An 18,338-nucleotide genomic window follows, 5' to 3' on the forward strand; every position below is an offset into this window, starting at 1 on the left:
CAGATTGGAAGAATCTAGATTAATTTTTTTACTAGAACAGCTGGAGCAAATTCTCCTAGAAATCTCTTATGATGTTGAACAGTTACAAATCATGCCATAATTTACCACAAAAGGGCAGGAGAACATTTAGAAGTTTTTATGTACCAAGATATAGCTTTATAATTATCAATCTGACTTTTTAAAGCAAATTAAGAAAAGGTTAAATGCAAAATCACATTTAAGTCTAAAACTGTTCTTCTCAGCTTACTAGACAGATAAACATATGTACTTTACGATGCCAAAGTTCAGATCTTCCTTCATTTCAGATTACTGGTATATGAACTAATATATAGTTCCAGCTAGTAGAAGCACTTACTGAGTAAAAAGTATGGGTACACAGTTTTCCTCAGGATAAAAACACTTTAAATGTTTTCCAAATATATACTTACCTGCTTCTTTCTCCTCCATCACCTCCAAGTGGCAAAAAATAGACATAGGACTTAAAGAACCATTAACTTGGAATATATATTTTTACTTTGCCAGTATAAAGTAAAAAGGGTAAAACTTTCCTATCTTATTTATATCCTGATGAGTTTATCAAATGCTGAAAATGTATAGCTGGAGTGCAGTGGCCGGATCTCAGCTCACTGCAAGCTCCGCCTCCCGGGTTTTACGCCATTCTCCTGCCTCAGCGCCCGGCTAGTTTTTTTTTTGTATTTTTAGTAGAGACGGGGTTTCACCGTGTTAGCCAGGGTGGTCTCGATCTCCTGACCTCATGATCCGCCCGTCTCGGCCTCCCAAAGTGCTGGGATTACAGGCTTGAGCCACCGCGCCCGGCCGACTGCTTTCTTTCTAAAACTTTCTTCACCTTGCAAAAATACTCAAGTATTTAAGAGCATGGACTTTAGATTCAGAAGAATTGTGGTTCAAGTCCCTGCTTTTAGCTGTTTGACTTCAGGCAAGCTTCTAAACCACTCTAAAACTCAGCTTCATCTTTGTAAAAATGGAGATAAAATTAGTAACTACCACTATTGGAAGGATAAAATGGGTCGATATGAAGAGCGCATGAAATAATGAACACAAAACCAACGTATGAAGGCAGAACCCAGTAGGGACAACCCAGTAGGGACTCAATACATGGTAGCTGTTGCTTCATTTCTAGACTCAGTAGACATCCGCCATATTGTTATTGCTGTCACCGTTGTTCAGCGCGATTACAATGAAATACCAATGTATATTTCAGTAAACCTCTTCAAATTTTCCCAGCACATCTGAACAAAACTGTAATCTCAAAATATTTGTGGGTTTTTTTAAGAAAAATTACTACAAAGGGAAGAATCCAGTTTTGGAGTTTTGTTTTTAACATGTTAAATGGCTTAAGTAGTAAGAAATGAATGGGAAGAGTGAACAACTGACAGCTATTCAAAAAGTTTCCAAAGAGCAAAAGGCAAAGATTTTTTTATTCTGGTCTATTCATGCCAGTTCACCTTTCATAACTTAATCCAGTTGCTCTATGTTGTCATTGCTCCAATTTAAAATAGCCATATAACCCAAAAAAAAAGAAAAAAATGACAGCAAGAATAAATGCAAAAAAACAAAAGTTCTAAAAAAAAAAGCGTGAAAGCCAATAAAAACTCGTAAAATGGAAGGGCTAGCTGAATAGCCCTCCATGGCATCCACATTTAATTTAAAAATAATAAAGACTTTATTACATATTTAAAAATTTATATCTCAAAAGATAAGTAAATATAGATTCCAAAAGCCCTAACATAGAAGAGGAAAAAAAGGAAAATCCTAACGAAATACAAAACAAACACAAATTGTATCAGGATTATGATTTCAAAAACAACTAACCTGTTCTTAAGAGAGGAACAGTGGATTCCAGAATGGAGACACAAAACTGGGGAAGACTGAGCTGCTGGAATTGTAGTTCCAATGTGTCTTCAGTTTCCAGCTCTGGCAGATCTATGTGTCCCATATCCAAAGGTGAATGAATGGATATCCTAGAGTTTACATGAGCATGACTACTACTTCCACTGCAAAATAAACAAATGATAAACCTTGCATATAGAAACAATCCCCAAAGAGATTTACTGCATATCTGCTGCCTGGCATATTTGAAGCCTCATACATGTCACAACTCTATTGCTTCATTCAACTCTGGTCAGATTTGTAGAAACTTTGACAAATTTACGAAATCAAACTCCATAAAGACGACTCAAGGCCGGGAGTGGTGGCTCATGCCTGTAATCCCAGCACTTTGGGAGGCTGAGGTGGGCAGATCACCTGAGGTCAGGAGTTCAAGACCAGCCTGGCCAACATGGTGAAACCCCATCTCTACTAAAAATACAAAAAAAATTAGCTGGGCATGGTGGCACGCACCTGTAACCCCAGCTACTGGGGAGGCTGAGGCAGGAGAATCTTCTAAGCCCAGGAGGTAGAGGTTGCAGTGAGCTGAGATCGCGCCACTGCACTGCAGCCTGGGCAACAGAGCAAGACTCCATCTCAAAAAAAAAAAAAAAAGACTCAAAATTGTAAATGAAGCCAAAAATGCATCTATATTTTGCTTTTCAGGCTGATATCTCAAAGTATGTCAACATTCCTATAGTAGCCATCAATATTAGTACTGATAACCCATTCATTTCTAAAAGAAAACAAGCAGATTTATAGGAAAACTCTTCTGTAATCAACTTGTAAAGACAAAACCAACAGTTCATACAGTTTCCTAGATTTTTTGAGTTTCACCACTGTTCTAAGTAAGCCAATGTTAGGAAATGAAGGATGTTTCCAGAAAAACATCATGGGAAACGTATGACTTCATTTAGCACATTCAACATCATATAATGACTTCAAAAATGCACCCAAAAAAAAGGAACATCCCATCGTGCTTGGCTTTCTTCATTAAAAAGTTCTTACCTTGGATATAAAGTGCTGGAGTAAGGATTTAAAAAGTGTAGGAAGGCTAGAGCCTCACGTTTACAAAGAGCCTCAAAATTTTGTCTTTTGATGTAATCCACCATTGAAGCTGAATCACAAGAGACACGTTAACGCCATGGAACGTTTAAATCTGCCCGAATTACACACCAACTTTGTTGTTTCTTCAATTTCAAGATACCAAGCACCCCAAAATACGGAAACAACTAGGGCTCCTGTGTAACTCTGAAAGGCCACGTGACGAAGCTGTTCACTCAGGAGCGAACACTTACAGCCATGCAGCACACAAGAGAATGAGGCAGAAAGGCTTTACAAGGAGAAAGAGAAAAACATGACTGATCAACCAACTACAATATAAGAACTAAGAGCACAGACTCTCCTATCATTTTATTTAACCCTAGCTCTGCTCTTTACCAACTGTCATGCTCTTAACCTCTCTAAACCTCAGATTTTTCTGTAAAATGAGGATGATGATAATAATACCAATCCCATTATATAACATCAGTCCTATTCTAGGACAACTAAAGGAGATAAAGTATGCAAAGCACAGGGCATAACACCATGCACACAGCAGGTATGAAATGGTATTAGCTTGTTAACAGTAGTAGCAGTATTGCAAGAAAATAATCAAGCCAACAGACTAATGCTCAACTTACTAAACATTTTTTAAAATGACACTAAAGAAGAGGCTAATGTGTTTTTAACACGTTTGCAGCCCAAGGATAAGGTAACATACAAATACCACACCAATCCTTTTAAGCAAAGTTGGTGTATGAAAATCTGGGTGCCAAGCACTGGGGGCCAAGCATAGTGACTCACGTCTGTAATATCAACACTTTATGAGGCCAAGATGGGAAGATCACTTGAGCCCAGGAGTTTGAGACCAGCCTGGGAAACACTGTGAGACCTCGTCTCTACAAAAAATAAAAGGCTTAGCCAAATGTGGTAGTGCACACCTGTGGTCCCAGCTACTTGGGAGGCTGAGGATCACTTGAGCCCAGAAGTCAAGGCTATAATCAGGCCACTGCACTCCATCCTAGGCAAGAGAGTGAGATCTTGTCTCAAAAAAGACAAAAAAAAAAAAGAAAAAACCTGTATTTACACAAATATCATAAATTGTTCACCTTGAAAGAGTCCTTATTTTATAAAATCCTCCAACCGTTCCTTTTAACAATAAACACTTACGCATTTGTCATAAGACAAAAATATGTTTAAAATACTATCAAAAGTGTATCTATCATTTACAGCTATGCTTTTTAAACTAGATCATATTCCATTTGTGGCTGGTAAAAACAACTTAGTGGGTCAGAATCATTTATTTTTTAATGAAATCAGAACTGAAAATACAGTTCAGTGTGACGAATATAGTATTAGAATACTATTTTGTGAACATTTTGTTTTGGGGGACACATACACACACATATATACATAAACAGAGTATATGTTCACGTACTGAGCACTGAGTTGCTGAGTTGGGATGTAATATTTATCTGTCCTTACTGTGGATCATGGTCAAAAAAAGTATGAAGCCAGGTTTTAACACAAGGCCTATACCTGTGTTAGTGTTTCAACAACAACAACAAAAAAAAAAAAGGACAGAAAAATAATTATCTCCTTCTGAAATTAACACACACAAGTTAACCAGCATTTCTAATTTCCCCAGAGACATTGCTCACCTAGAGGACACTGCATCCCAATCCTGGCCATCTCCTCTGGGTCGCTGGCCTGTGCGCCCAACCACAGAAGGCCGAGGGCTGCTGCTCCCTGGGGAAGGGTTCTGGGAATGATGAGTACCTCTTGCTTCATGACAATAAGATAAAGAAGAATTTTGGGAAACTGTGTCTGGGGAAAAAAAGAAAGAATAAAATTATCCCTTAGTAGAAACAGACTTCTGACTATGTAGTATTTATGTATCATTCTTCCAAAAACATTAACAAATTAAGATAGTAGGAATTCTTTTACAGAGGTAAAAACAAAAGCAAAGATCAAACTTTTCTATAAGTATTCACTTAGCACATTTAGGTTTGTATCTAACTGACTTGATTACATGGGACCTTTTAGTCAATGGTATTCAATTACAACATTAGAGACTACCAAAGCAGAAAACACTAGATCATGCACTCTCTGTTAAAACTCTCCAAGAATGGCTACCTCACACTATACATAAAAATTAATTCAAAATGGATCAACAACCTAAATATAAAAGCTAAAGCCATAAAGCTCTTAGCAGAAAAAGTAGGTCTAAATCTTCATGACCTTGAATTTGGCAATGGATTGTTAAATATGACATCGAGGCCGGGCGCGGTGGCTCAAGCCTGTAATCCCAGCACTTTGGGAGGCCGAGACGGGCGGATCACGAGGTCAGGAGATCGAGTCCATCCTGGCTAACACGGTGAAACCCCGTCTCTACTAAAAAATACAAAAAACTAGCCGGGCGATGTGGCGGGCGCCTGTAGTCCCAGCTATGTGGGAGGCTGAGGCAGGAGAATGGCATGAACCCAGGAGGCGGAGCTTGCAGTGAGCTGAGATCCAGCCACTGCACTCCAGCCTGGGCGACAGAGCGAGACTCTGTCTCAAAAAAAAAGAAAAAAATATGACATCGAAAGCACAAACCACCAAGAACACACAGATAAGCTGGACTTCATCAAAATTTAAAACTTTGGTACCCCAAGGAACATTACAAGAAAGTGTCAAGATAACCTATAGAGTGGGAGAAAATATTAAGCAAACCATGTATCTGATAAGGGTGTTAACTTTCAGAATATCTAAGTAACCTGAAACCCAGCAATAAAGAAAACAGCCCAATTTTTAAAATGGGCAAAGAACTTTAATAAATATTTCTCCAAAGAAGATATATGAACAAACAATAAGCACATGAAAAGTCATTAGAAATTCACTGGTCATTAATCACTAGGTCTTTAGAGAAATGCACATCAAAACCATGAGATACCACTTCACATCTACTAGGATGACTATGATTATTTTTTTTTTTTTTTTTTTTGAGACGGAGTCTCGCTCTGTTGCCCAGGCTGGAGTGCAGTGGCCGGATCTCAGCTCACTGCAAGCTCCGCCTCCTGGGTTTACACCATTCTCCTGCCTCAGCCTCCCAAGTAGCTGGAACTACAGGCGCCCGCCACCTCGCCCGGCTAGTTTTTTTGTATTTTTTAGTAGAGACGGGGTTTCACCGTGTTAGCCAGGATGGTCTCGATCTCCTGACCTCGTGATCCGCCCGTCTCGGCCTCCCAAAGTGCTGGGATTACAGGTTTGAGCCACCGCGCCCGGCCGACTATGATTATTTTTAAAAAAGAAAAACAATGAACAAGTTAGTGATAATGTGGAAAAACTGGCAGCTTTATATATTGCTGATGGGAATGTAAACGGTACAGCTGCTGTGGAAAAGTTTGGCAATTCTTCAAAAAGTTAAAGATAGAATTTCCGTATGACGCAGCAATTTCACTCCTAGGTATTACCCAAAAGAATTGAAACCAGGCACTGAACAGACACTTGCATGCCAATGTTCACTGAAGCATTGCTCACAATAGCCAAATGTGGATACAACCCACATGTCCATCAACAAATGCATAGATGAATAAAATGTGGGATATACATGCAGTGGAATATCATTCAGCCATAAAAAGGAATGAAGTTCTGATACATGCTACAATGTGGATGAAGCTTGAAAACATTATAAATAAACCAGACACAAAAGGATAAATATTGCATGATTCCTCTTAGATGAGGTACCTAGAATAGACAAAATCAGACAGAAAGTAAATTAGAGGTAATCAAGAGCTTTGGGGAAAGGAAAAATGAGGAATCACTGCTTAATGATTCGAGTTTCTGTTTAAGATAATGAAGAGGTTTAGAACCAGGTAGTGGTGATGGTTGCACACAATGCGAATGTAATTAATGTCACCATATTGTACACTTAAAAATGATTATAATGGCATATTTTATATTATATATATTTTACTCCAATTTAAAAAAAGAATTAGGTAATAAAAGCATTTACAGTCAGAGAGAGGGGGAGGAAAAAAAAACTCTCCAAGAGTTTCTCACTACACTTCAAAGAAAATATAAAACCTTTAAAAAGATCTGCAAGCCCCAATATACTCTGGCCCCTGACTACCTCTCTGATGGCACCTCATTCTCTCCTGCCCAGCTCACTGCACTCCACTCTCATGGGCTTTATTTCAGTTGCTCAAGGACATCACCCTCAGTGCTACCTTGAGGCCTGGCCTTCCCTGGAACACTATTCTTGCAGCTCTTCGAGTGACGGTTTCAGGTCACCTCCTCTCAGGGTCTTTCCCTGACTATCCTAAATGAAGCTACGTTTACCCAGCCACGTTCTGTCACATCACCCTTTTTATTTCCTTCAAGCACTTCTTATCTCAAGCAAACTTGATTATTTGTTTATCACCTGTCCCCAGCCTTTTAAAATAGAAGCTCATAAGGGCATGGATCTTATTCGTTTGTTCAGTGTTATACTTCCCCGGAGGCTAGACTATCAGGGGCATATAATGGGTAATAAATACATACTTATTAAATACATTAACAATTATTCAGAGATATCAACTATTTTTAATCAACATTATAACTCTTTTTCTGTTGAAGTATGGGATAGCCAAACATTCTCTATTTTCAGTCATTTGCACAATGCCATTACTCTAAAATTTAGAATAAAACCAAGGTAAAGCATAAATATTCAAGTAGCACAAGATAAGTGAAACTCCCAATGAAATAGAGATTAACTATGAAACATGATGACAAATGACTATAATATTTGACTTACAATGCAGATTGCACTAAGCACACAAAAATCCTAAATTGTATCGTTTTGTCGAAGCCAGTCTGGTACTCTATTTGGCCATTAGGTGGCGCTTTTTCTCTGAAAAGTCTGGCATTGCTGGAACACTTGACTACATCGCAAGTTGCATATAAATATTTTTCATAAAATTCAAATCAATCTTTTTCAAACAAAACAATTTATTAACACTATATGTAACTTGCTAAAATGCCCAAAGTCCTACATGAATAGTCATACCCAATATCCTAGTCACGACTTCCTAACAACACTATATAGAATTTCTACAAGTCTGGGAGAAAAAAGAAAAACACCTTGTAAGTATCTGTTATCTAAAAAAAAAAAAAAGGCTCAAGAGATCATGGCAGTTTCTGTCATTCACGCAATCTGTAAAGATAATCATTTGAATACATTTAGGAGTGGTGAGTTTATGTTGTGAAAATGCATACACAATAAACCCTAACAGTAACTATAATGGAAAGTTCTCAGAAAAATCTACAAATAACACCAGTGGCTAATGAACAGATAAAAATAAATACCCTGTTTATTGGAGAAAAAACCTGGATCTCGGTGAAAGTTAAGTCTGTTTCTTAAATACATGCACAGCTGCTGCAGGCAGGACACGGACTGTAATGCCAGGCGATGCTTTCCATCTCCTCCAAAGGCCAGTTTCAACAGAGATAAAAGGCTCTGAAATCAACAAGAGCCATGAAAATGATTAAGGGAACAAAGTGCTCACCTTCAAAGAAGAATGTGGAGCTTTAGTAAGTAAGCCTAAGTGAATAATCAAGAGAAGTAAAATAAGTTGCCAAATATTTGTAAGACATAAGAAACAGAAATGGGCAAAAAAAGGCAAATAGATGGGTCAAAATAAAATAAGACAACATTTAAATAGAATAGCCAGTGTTTCCTAATTTCTAAAATCTGTTAGTTGAGTAACCATTCTGAGAGAAGACAGGAATTATTCTCCACTCAGGACATTACATTACAGAGAACACTTTAAAAATCACAGCAAGCCCTTTTCATCTCAAGCATCTAAATCATTTGACCACATTTTGGGAATTAACAACTTTCCTCTGCTATCATTTGCCAGCTTTGATCCTATGTATTAACAGTTGCCACCCACTGGAGTCCATTTCAGCCCTGGGAGTGTGGAGCGAGAATACTGAAGCATTACTGGCTGCTTTGGAGATGCCACAATTCCCCACCGTGGATCCCTCTCTCCCTACTATATAAGCAATAAACTAGAAAAAAGAAAAGAATTCATCAATGTTATTCACTGCTACTGTATTTTCATGTTATACATGCTACAGCACGTAGCACTGTGCATTAAATAAACTAGATAGATACTCAAGAAGCAATGCTATTCTTACTTTTAATAAGGGCTCCTGCACAATCTCAATGTCCAAAGTCTACTCTACCCTTTAGGTGATCCATAAATGGTAACTCAAGGCGGCCAAACTGTACTGCAAGTGTCAAATGAAACTACTACTATTGGAAGAACTATAACTATCCACCTAAGTTAGTGAATATGTGTTTTACATAGCCAAATACTTCACTTTTTAAAAATGTGAGTACAAAGTTCCTTCCCAAGAACTCCTAATCTACAAAATTTGCTTTATCGCACAAAGTTCTCTAGTTCAAAATCTAGAACAATTATAGAGGGCACTGACCTGAACAATTTTTGGCCTTTGAAGGAAAATCTCAGCAGGAAAATCTTGCATGATAACGTCCTTCAATAGTTCACAGGTGTTCCAGATTAAAGTGTGGTTACTACTTCTTAAAGAGCTACAAAACATAGTGTTAATCATTTTTAAGAAGAGTTCATCTATTCCTAATTCTAAGTAGCCTACTGACACAATGACTCCATTAACAATCTTTCAGGTCTCAGCTGAGATATCACTTCTCCAGAAAAGCCTTCCTAGATCTTTTCCCTAACCAATAAACAACTCTAGGGCAGTGCTTCTTCCATTTGTCCATTATTTGTGATATTTTAACTGCCTGTTGATTTTGCATTCCCCACTAGACCCTCTCAAGAGCAGGAACGACATCGTACTAACCACTGTACCCTCAGAGATTATCCTAAGGCTACAAAATGAATTCAGTGAGGTCAAAGAGCACAGAATTCTAAGAAATCTGCCAAATAAATTAAGAAATAAGACAGAACAAAAGTACAGAGGCAAATTCTAAGAATTAAAGTCCTTACTGATCTTCCCTACTCAAGGTGAATCAGATTAGGACTCCCCTCTTATCCCATACAGAGGACACCTAGCCACTTCTGCCCACCTAGGACTGGCAGTTGTTCACTCCCCACCCCCAAAAACTCACACCCCTTCTCTCAGCCCAGTTCCATTACACAATACACCATTCACTATCCAGAGGCATGCATCAGAAATTATCACCATCTCTGCCTTTGGGACTGACTCAAAACTAAGAGATCATATAACCTCCTAACCCTTTACCAGGTGCACTCTGCCTCTTGAATATGTTGTTCCAAGAGAATTCACTGATGCTCTTAGAACTGTCATCATTAAAAATCATTAAATGGCATCCACCTGTAATCTGGATCTAGTCCTAGTAAACTGGTCTTTATTTTCCAGATTTATACCCCAAAAAAGCAGACAACTTGTGTATTGTGACATTTATGAAATTGCGCAAAGTGAATCTGGACATTAAAATACTCTCCAAATTTCTATGTATCAGCTATTTACTCTTGTGGGTAGCAATCAATTAACAGTCATCACATTAGATTGGAGCAGTGGTACCCAACCTTATCCACATGGCATAGTTTGTCTCCTAATGAAGCCCACATTTTGAAATATATTCTGCCAAAAAGACTACATTTATGTTTAATTTTCCATTTTTATTAATCAAGGGCATAAGTAATGGCCAATAAGAGAATCTGGCCAATAAGAGAAAACTCCTGTTACCAAGGACTACACAAGATTCCAACCACAAAAAGAAACCTGGGCCGGATGCAGTGGCTCACACCTGTAATCTCAGCACTTTGAGAGGCCAAGTGGGGCGGATCACTTGAGATTAAGGCTTCAAGACCAGCTTGGCCAACATGGGGAAACTCTGTCTCTACTAAAAATACAAAAATTAGCTGAGCGTGGTGGCACATGCCAGTAATTCCAGCTATTCAGGAGGCTGCGGCACAAGAATCACTTGAACCCAGGAGGCAGAGGTTGCACTGAGCCAGATCGTGCCATTGCACTCCAGCCGGGGTGACAGAGTGAGACTCTGTCTCAAAAATAAACTAAAAGAAACTTGATGTGTAGATTATTAAAAGCAAATAGGAATTTTTTTCTGGCTAGCTTTTTGAAAAACAAAAATCATTCAGAAATGACCATTACTACTTTTCGCTGCCACTAGTATCTTTTCCTGGTAAAACACATTGTAATGACTATCAAACTTAATGACTATAAGTGAATAAATAAAAACACCTGAAAAAGACGCCAAGCCTCGTACCTTTCATTAGAGGAGAGGACATGTCTGTCTGTGGTGGTCAGGGATAGCCAAGGAAATGTAGAAAACTTCAAGCACTTCACAGTCTGATTTACTGTCAATGGAATAGCAAAGCTTAAGGTATCAAAGAATAAAGAGATGACAGATTCACAATGTTAAGAGTAAGTTTTCCCTTTAAAACAAGTCCCAAAATAAAGGCTACATCTCAGTAACCTAAAATATACCAAACAAGGTCAGCAGGAAATTTGTTCTATCACAGGATAAATAAGAGAGTTCTCATTTCATAATTTAAACAGAACTCATATTAAAATAAGTACTAGAAGAAAAGCATTAAACACAATCCAATGCAGACTGACATATAAAGTTTCCATTAAATTTTCTATTTTACCCTGTGGCTGACCAGAACATCAAACTTAAACTCAACATAAAAGGAACTGACATTTAGGGAAAACCTTAACTTTTAGAAATTAAAAATGATAAAACATAATGATATACTACATCTAGCCATGTTCAAATATCCTATATGGTGTCAGGTGTTTTAAACCTCTGTGAAGATGACTTGAAGACCGTAAGGTCGAAAAACAAATATCAGTGTTCAAACAAGATTAAAAGAAATCTGAGAAAGCAACACAGTTTTAAACTATCCCCATGCAAGTTATTTTTAACAGATCTTATATAGTGCAAGTTAAGGTGGCAACACTGAGAAACAGCATCTAGATAAGTCCTTCCAAATGGCAGTTTTTCTGCCAAATGCTTTGAAAAGAGCATGGAATCGCTAAATGTGGATAGCAGTATTATTAAATTCCCAAACATAGCATAGTTACTTCCTTCAAAAGTGCTAACATAAAAGCAGGGTTTACTTTCTAAGGAAATAAGGAGAGGTGGGTGGGGGGAAGGACAGGCTTATACCACACAGTAAAAATGTGACCAAAATAAGTCAGGCCGTCAATCAAGACAAACTGCAACTCACATAAAAGTGTAACAATCTCAATCCCCCTTAACGTTTTCATCAGCTTCATTCAGACACCCATCCTTTACCAACCCTAGAGAGTCCCCCTCCCTTCAGATGTCTCTCATCTTGATGGAATTAAGCCTCTCAGCCATCTGGCCTCAAAAACAAAGCTTGCTACAAGCCTAACAAAACTTTTCCAGAATGAAAAGGTAAAGTATTCTAATGGCTTAACAAGTTTTCCATTCTTTCTTGTTATTCTTGTTATTCCATTCTTTGTTATTCACATGGAAACCTGTGAGTTTCCACGAAAGCTTTTTAATAACAAAGGCTTCCATATAGAGTTCATTTGAATATGTGACATCAGCAGATATACTCTTGAACACAGCCTTTTCATCTTAACTATGCAGGCAAGAAAATGGTAAGTACGTGATTACTTAACTATTTCCTAACGGCCTCACCAAGGAAAACTTTTCTAGAATGAAAAGATAAAGTATTCTAATGGCTTAACAAGTTTTCCATTCTTTCTTGTTATTCCACCTGTGAGTTTCCATGAACGCTTTTTAATAACAGAGGCTTCCAAATGGAGTTCATTTGAATATGTGACATCAGCAGATATACTCTTGAACACAGCCTTTTCATCTTAACTACGCAGGCAAGAAAATAGTAAGTACGTGATTACTTAACTATTTCCTAACGGCCTCACCAAGGACAAAGTTTTCAACCTTTCTAGTCTCAGCGTCTTTATCAGTAAAATGTGGTCACTAATAATACCAATCTCAAAGAAACGCCAGGAGGAGTCATTCATTCCTTCCAAGAATATACACTGAGTGTCTAATACATTTTTTGGCATTGTTCCAGACACTGAAAATAAAGCAATGTTCACGGCTATTATCAAACTTAAAACAAAATTAATAAAAAATAATGTGTTAAGAAAACTACACACAGGAAGTAATCACTGGCTAGAATCATCAGGAAGGTCTCTCTGATGAGGTGGCTGGCGTGTGAGCTGAGGCTGAACACAGCCAGATACAAAAAGATGGAGATGAGATTCCAGATTCCAGAAAGAGGGCTCTAAATCACAATTGTTTAATTAACTGGGTGTTGAGGAAATGGGAAAAAAAGAAACTAAAATGATCTTCAGTCTCTGGCTGGCGTAATTGGATAGATGGTACCATTGGTAAGCTGGAGAACAAACGAGATGACACGTGTGTAATGCAGGGCACAATGCCTCAAAAAACTCATGTTCAGTAAGCACGATGCACTACTGCTATTACTACCGTCTATCTACATAGTTGCTCAAATATGGTTAGAATAACACAAAATTTTACCATTTCAACTTGATATCCTAAACTAACTTAAAATAACTAAAACACTTAATGGTAGTTTGATGCTGAAACATTCAAGTTTGGTAAAAATACATCCTCACAATAATGAAGAAAGCACATTAATTTTCAACTTCCCAAGACAACAGGATTTACTTCCCGACATATACACACCCACTGGCTGTGGCGGCGCTTCCATCTGCTGGAAATTACTTTTGTCTTGGGGAAAATATCCTGTTAAGATTTCAGGGTTTTTTGACAATTCTGAAAAGAAAATAAACATTACTGTATTCTCGATTCCTTATTTGCTAAAAGTGAAACTTATTTTCTTTAAATGGTAATGTTTTCTCTTAAGTATTGGAATCATTAAAAAAATTTTTTTTAAAAAAAGTCCAGTTTTTTTTTCTGAATGATCCATCTGCCTAAAAAGGAAAAAATGTGCACGTTGAGCCCACTTCCAGTTAAGGAGCTCTTTCCTTCTCACTTTTACTGTCAGCCAAACACAGTTATTTGTTAGAATGTACAGGAAGAATCTGCTACAAGGACTATCCCTCTATACTTCCTAATCCACCTCCCTCTCCCTTGACTCCAATTACATAGTTTCTGATCACTTCAAGTTTCATTCATACCTTAAAAAGAAAGTTGTCAGACACAAAGGAGTCAAACATTATCTTTCAATACCTTCACAATTCCCTGTAACATGCGATTATATGTTCAGCAGTTCAGCTGCAATGAGAATGAGGAAAAGGCTAAAACTATAGTTTGTAATTTTAAGTTTTCATGGCAGTAGTTCCTAATACTAATAAAGAAAACTAACAATTAGCCCTAAACCATTCCTCTACTCTCACCCGCAAGGAATTAATGAAAAATTCATAATGTAAGACTCTATTTGTGATGTCTTAGAGACTGTGAAATATATTGTTAAAAATCACAGGTTTGGGAGCCAGATAAAGCAATGTTAGAATCCTGCATCTGCTACAGGTTAGAAAGCTGGGTACTGTGGGGCAAGTTACTTTATATTTTTATTCTCAGCTATAGAGTAAGACTAATAACATCTCAAAGGGCTGCTTTAAGATTTAACAAGATGATGTATTTAAATCAATTTATTCAATGCCCCACAACGAAACTCAATAAATGACAGCTGCTATTGTTGTTGTGAGCAGCAGTACCCAAAGCTGAAGGTGTAACAGAACTGGTAATGGTAGAGAAGAAAATAAGGTCTAACGGTTAAGCATCAAAACTTTTTTTTTTTTTAACTTTTACTACTCATTACATAAATTGCAAGAAGATGTTTTTCTTCAAATCAACTCCAATGCATTCCATGTGCAAGGCACTGTACTAGGCATTAACTACAGCCCAACAGCAGCAGCACAGCGGCCAACATCGCTACATTTAATACATGCTAGGCCCTGTGCTAAGCACTTTACAGACACTGTCTCATTTAATCTCATGACAATTCTATGAGAAAGGTGTTTTGTTTTGTTTTGTTTTGTTTTGTTTCTTTCTGAGATAGTGTCTTGCTCTGTCACCCAGGCTGGAGTGCAATGGAGCGATCTCGGCTCACTGCAACCTCCGCCTCCCAGGTTCAAGTGATTTTCCTGCCTCAGCCTCCCCAGTAGGTGGGATTACAGGCGCCTGCCACCATGTCCGGCTAATTTTTGTATTGTATTTTTAGTAGAGACGGGGTTTCACCATGTTGGTCAGGCTGGTCTTGAACTCCTGACCTCAGGTGATCCACCTGCCTCAGCCTCCCAAAGTGCTGGGATTAGAGGCATGAGCCACCGGCCTGGCCCAGTGTTCTTTCTTATCCCAATTTTTGAATGAGAAAACTGAAGCCTGGAGGGGTTAATTACCTTAGCCAATGTCACACAACCAGCAGCAGAACTGGGACTTAAATCCATGTCTCTTTGACTCGGATTTTAACTAGTATATCATAATGGACTGCAGCATATAAAAATACTTGCATTATGTCGTTTTGATTGGTCCCCACAACAAAATCACGAGCTAGAACAGGTATCATTACACTGCTATATGAAGAACAAGGTCAAAAATACAAATATAAAGCACTAAGAACAATGTCTGAGCACTCCTGTGCTCAATAAAAATATGTTGTTATTGTCAAAGAAATGATCTGTCAAACCGGTCTCATCAAAGCAAAGTCACTGGCATCCTTTAGGCCTGACCAAAAAAGCAATTAATGCAAATGTACCATCCTTTGACTAACAGTAGAGGGGAAAAAAGTCAAAATCATGTAAGTTAATACAAGAAAAATAAGTTTGAGGGAGGTGGGAGAAATCCTTTTTAAAAAAATCTAACGTTGCTTTCCTTAAAATTTACCATTAGAATGAATGTATTTATATTTTAACAGATATCCCTCAAGTTGATTCCAACGAGTTACCAGTTTGATTGGCTTGGTATGAGGCAGAAGACAGTGCAGGAACTTCCGAAGGAAGAAGAAAAAGTCCATCCAGAATGCCATCAATTTCAGCCTGCAGATTCGGCTCCACATTCGACCGAAGCTTCGATAAGAACTCTACTGCACCAAGGTCAACCAAATGTTGGACTGCTGGGGGATACTAAAATAAGAAGAGGATGATCTTGAGAATAACTCCATCAAAATCTCTAAACTTTAACTTACAGCAATCAAAACATAAATTTATTTTTGGTGTATCAGATGTTCCTTTTGTGAGAAACAAATCCTTCGTGGCTCTGGCCCGAAGTAAGGCACTTCCGTGAGGAGTACATACTTAAAGAGACATACATCCAACACTTGATAACATTTATGAAAGATGAGCCAACACATTGAACACTAGAAATGCACATTATCAATCCCTACTCTTATTTTTGTAATGGGTTACTTTTTTCCACTGACGCTCACCTTCTGGTCCCAGCCCCAACCGGTCAACAGGATGTCAAAGTAGTAAGATTCCTCTACCATTGGACAGTGATTTAGTTTTGAAAGGTTAAACTTACACTTTGGTATCTGACCCTGACAGCTAACTACTCTTGAGGTAGGCATAAGAATACCAATCTAAAAGCATACGGGGAAGCAACTTAACCTTGGTATTTATGAATCACGGTTATGTAACATTATTTTTAAACGTGCTCCCTTTCATACTGACGCATCTAATTTTTAAGATATAAATATCAGAAAATAAAAACAGAATACAAATATTAACCTCCAAAGATAACTCCAAAAATCAGAATATACCAAAACTCAAAAGAAGTTCTGTGTTACTTCTGAGCACAGCAGAGACCATGTGGGATTCAGTATCACAAATAAAAGATGAGCAATATACACCCAGATGAATTAAACATCTCTGGTTTTTTTTAAAAAAAAAAAAAAAAAAAAAAAAAAACTTTAACCCCAATTATTTAACTTTCAATAAACGCTACAATTCACTGACTAAGAAACAGTCACTCGTCTGATTATTTTATTTCAAAATGATCCTACCTTAACCAATCTGCTTAACAGGTTCAGAACCTCTTCCTTCACTGGAACGGACGGGAAATTGAACCATTCCAGCAAATGAAGAAAAAGTTGCCTCTCCTGAATGAGATCAGCATAGCAGATTAAGTTGTGCTCAATCTTGCAGAGAATACTCTTGAGCGCGCGCTCCCTGATCTCGGCCAGCTGATGACCTGTCAGCGAACGGCACAAAACTATTTTAGTTCCCGACTGCAAAGAGACGTCCACCCAGATTTCATTCTTTTTTGGGGGGGACGGAGTCTCGCTCTGTCGCCCAGGCTGGAGTGCAGTGGCTGGACCTCAGCTCTTTGCAAGCTCCACCTCCCGGGTTTACGCCATTCTCCTGCCTCAGCCTCCCGAGTGGCTGGGACTACAGGCGCCTGCCACCTCGCCCGGCTATTTTTTGTATTTTTTTAGTAGACACGGGGTTTCACCGTGTTAGCCAGGATGGTCTACGATCTCCTGACCTCGTGATCCGCCCGTCTCGGCCTCCCAAAGTGCTGGGATTACAGGCTTGAGCCACCGCGCCCGGCCCAGATTTCATTCTAAAACTACGTTACTTATGCTGTGAGCAGGAGCGGCGTGAAGATGGAATAAACCAGTTTTTTCAGAAGCAGGCCACTGGTGCCTTCGGGACGCGAACCGCGGAGTTTACACAAAGTCCGAGATGGGTCCCCGGGGGCTACCCCGACAAAGCGGGGGCGAAAGAGGCAGCGGAGTGGCAGGCCGCAGAAACGTGAGACGACCATTCTCAGCAAGTGGCCAGGGCAGGGGAGTGTGCCTTGGGCGAGGGGCAACCTAACAGTTACCGAGTTTCCTGATGAGCCCCGCCAGGACCATGTCTTCCCATCAATCTGCAGCCGCCGGAGAATTAAACAGCCGCGCCACTGAGTCTGGCCACAATTAATGTCTCCCGGAAACACGTCCTGTGGGACGGTGGGTTCCGCAACGCCTGCGCTCACTAGGAGTAGGAGGCATTCCGTGAGCCGTTCGCGGCCCCCGTGTCGCCAGGAGAGCTTCCAGCCTTTCTAGATTCACTATGCGCACTTCCTAGACAGCAGTCTCCGTCGCAAGAAGAGGGAAAAAAAAAAGCAACAAGCAGGGGTAGAACCGGCGTTGGCCGCCGCGCACGTCGGGAGTTGTAGTTCTGGCTCGGTCGTGCGTCCTGCACCGAGCTCCGGGCCCGCCGCGGCGCCCTCTGGTCTGGGGTTCCGGCTTACAGCGCGGGAATTCGGGAACCCAGCGCGGGCTGCTCCCGACAGGAGCCCCGCCTTCTCGCTCAGCGACGGATTCGTTCTTGGCCCTGCCAGTCTGATTCTCAGCTCCCAGAACTTCACGATTTAGAATGTAGACTTTTGCTTTATGACAGTTCTCCCCATCCCCGACTACTAAATGACGAACCCTCTTTAG

The 18,338-nt window shown here is 39.3% G+C and overlaps 1 protein-coding gene across 4 annotated transcripts in view; it reads right to left on the reverse strand.

Annotated features, from left to right (window-relative positions):
• Positions 1-18,048, reverse strand: part of RTTN (rotatin) — a 204,664-nt gene extending 186,616 nt beyond the window's left edge. For 2 of the 4 annotated variants that reach the window (XM_010358889.2, XM_030926066.1), the window contains exons 1-9: positions 17,738-18,048; positions 16,914-17,101; positions 15,858-16,035; positions 13,634-13,723; positions 11,189-11,279; positions 9,391-9,505; positions 8,257-8,407; positions 4,590-4,755; positions 1,834-2,015 (exon numbers count right to left, since the gene is read on the reverse strand). In XM_010358889.2, coding sequence (XP_010357191.2) covers positions 1,834-2,015; positions 4,590-4,755; positions 8,257-8,407; positions 9,391-9,505; positions 11,189-11,279; positions 13,634-13,723; positions 15,858-16,035; positions 16,914-17,101; positions 17,738-17,768 — 1,192 coding nt within the window. In that variant the 5' untranslated portion in view covers positions 17,769-18,048. Of the gene's footprint in view, positions 1-1,833; positions 2,016-4,589; positions 4,756-8,256; positions 8,408-9,390; positions 9,506-11,188; positions 11,280-13,633; positions 13,724-14,088; positions 14,107-15,857; positions 16,036-16,913; positions 17,102-17,737 lie in introns of those variants that run through there. The other 2 variants (XM_030926067.1, XM_030926068.1) reach the window with 2 other exon arrangements.
• Positions 18,049-18,338: the final 290 nt, after the last annotated feature.

Source organism: Rhinopithecus roxellana, chromosome 21 (assembly GCF_007565055.1).
Source record: "Rhinopithecus roxellana isolate Shanxi Qingling chromosome 21, ASM756505v1, whole genome shotgun sequence".
Lineage (NCBI taxonomy): Eukaryota > Metazoa > Chordata > Mammalia > Primates > Cercopithecidae > Rhinopithecus > Rhinopithecus roxellana.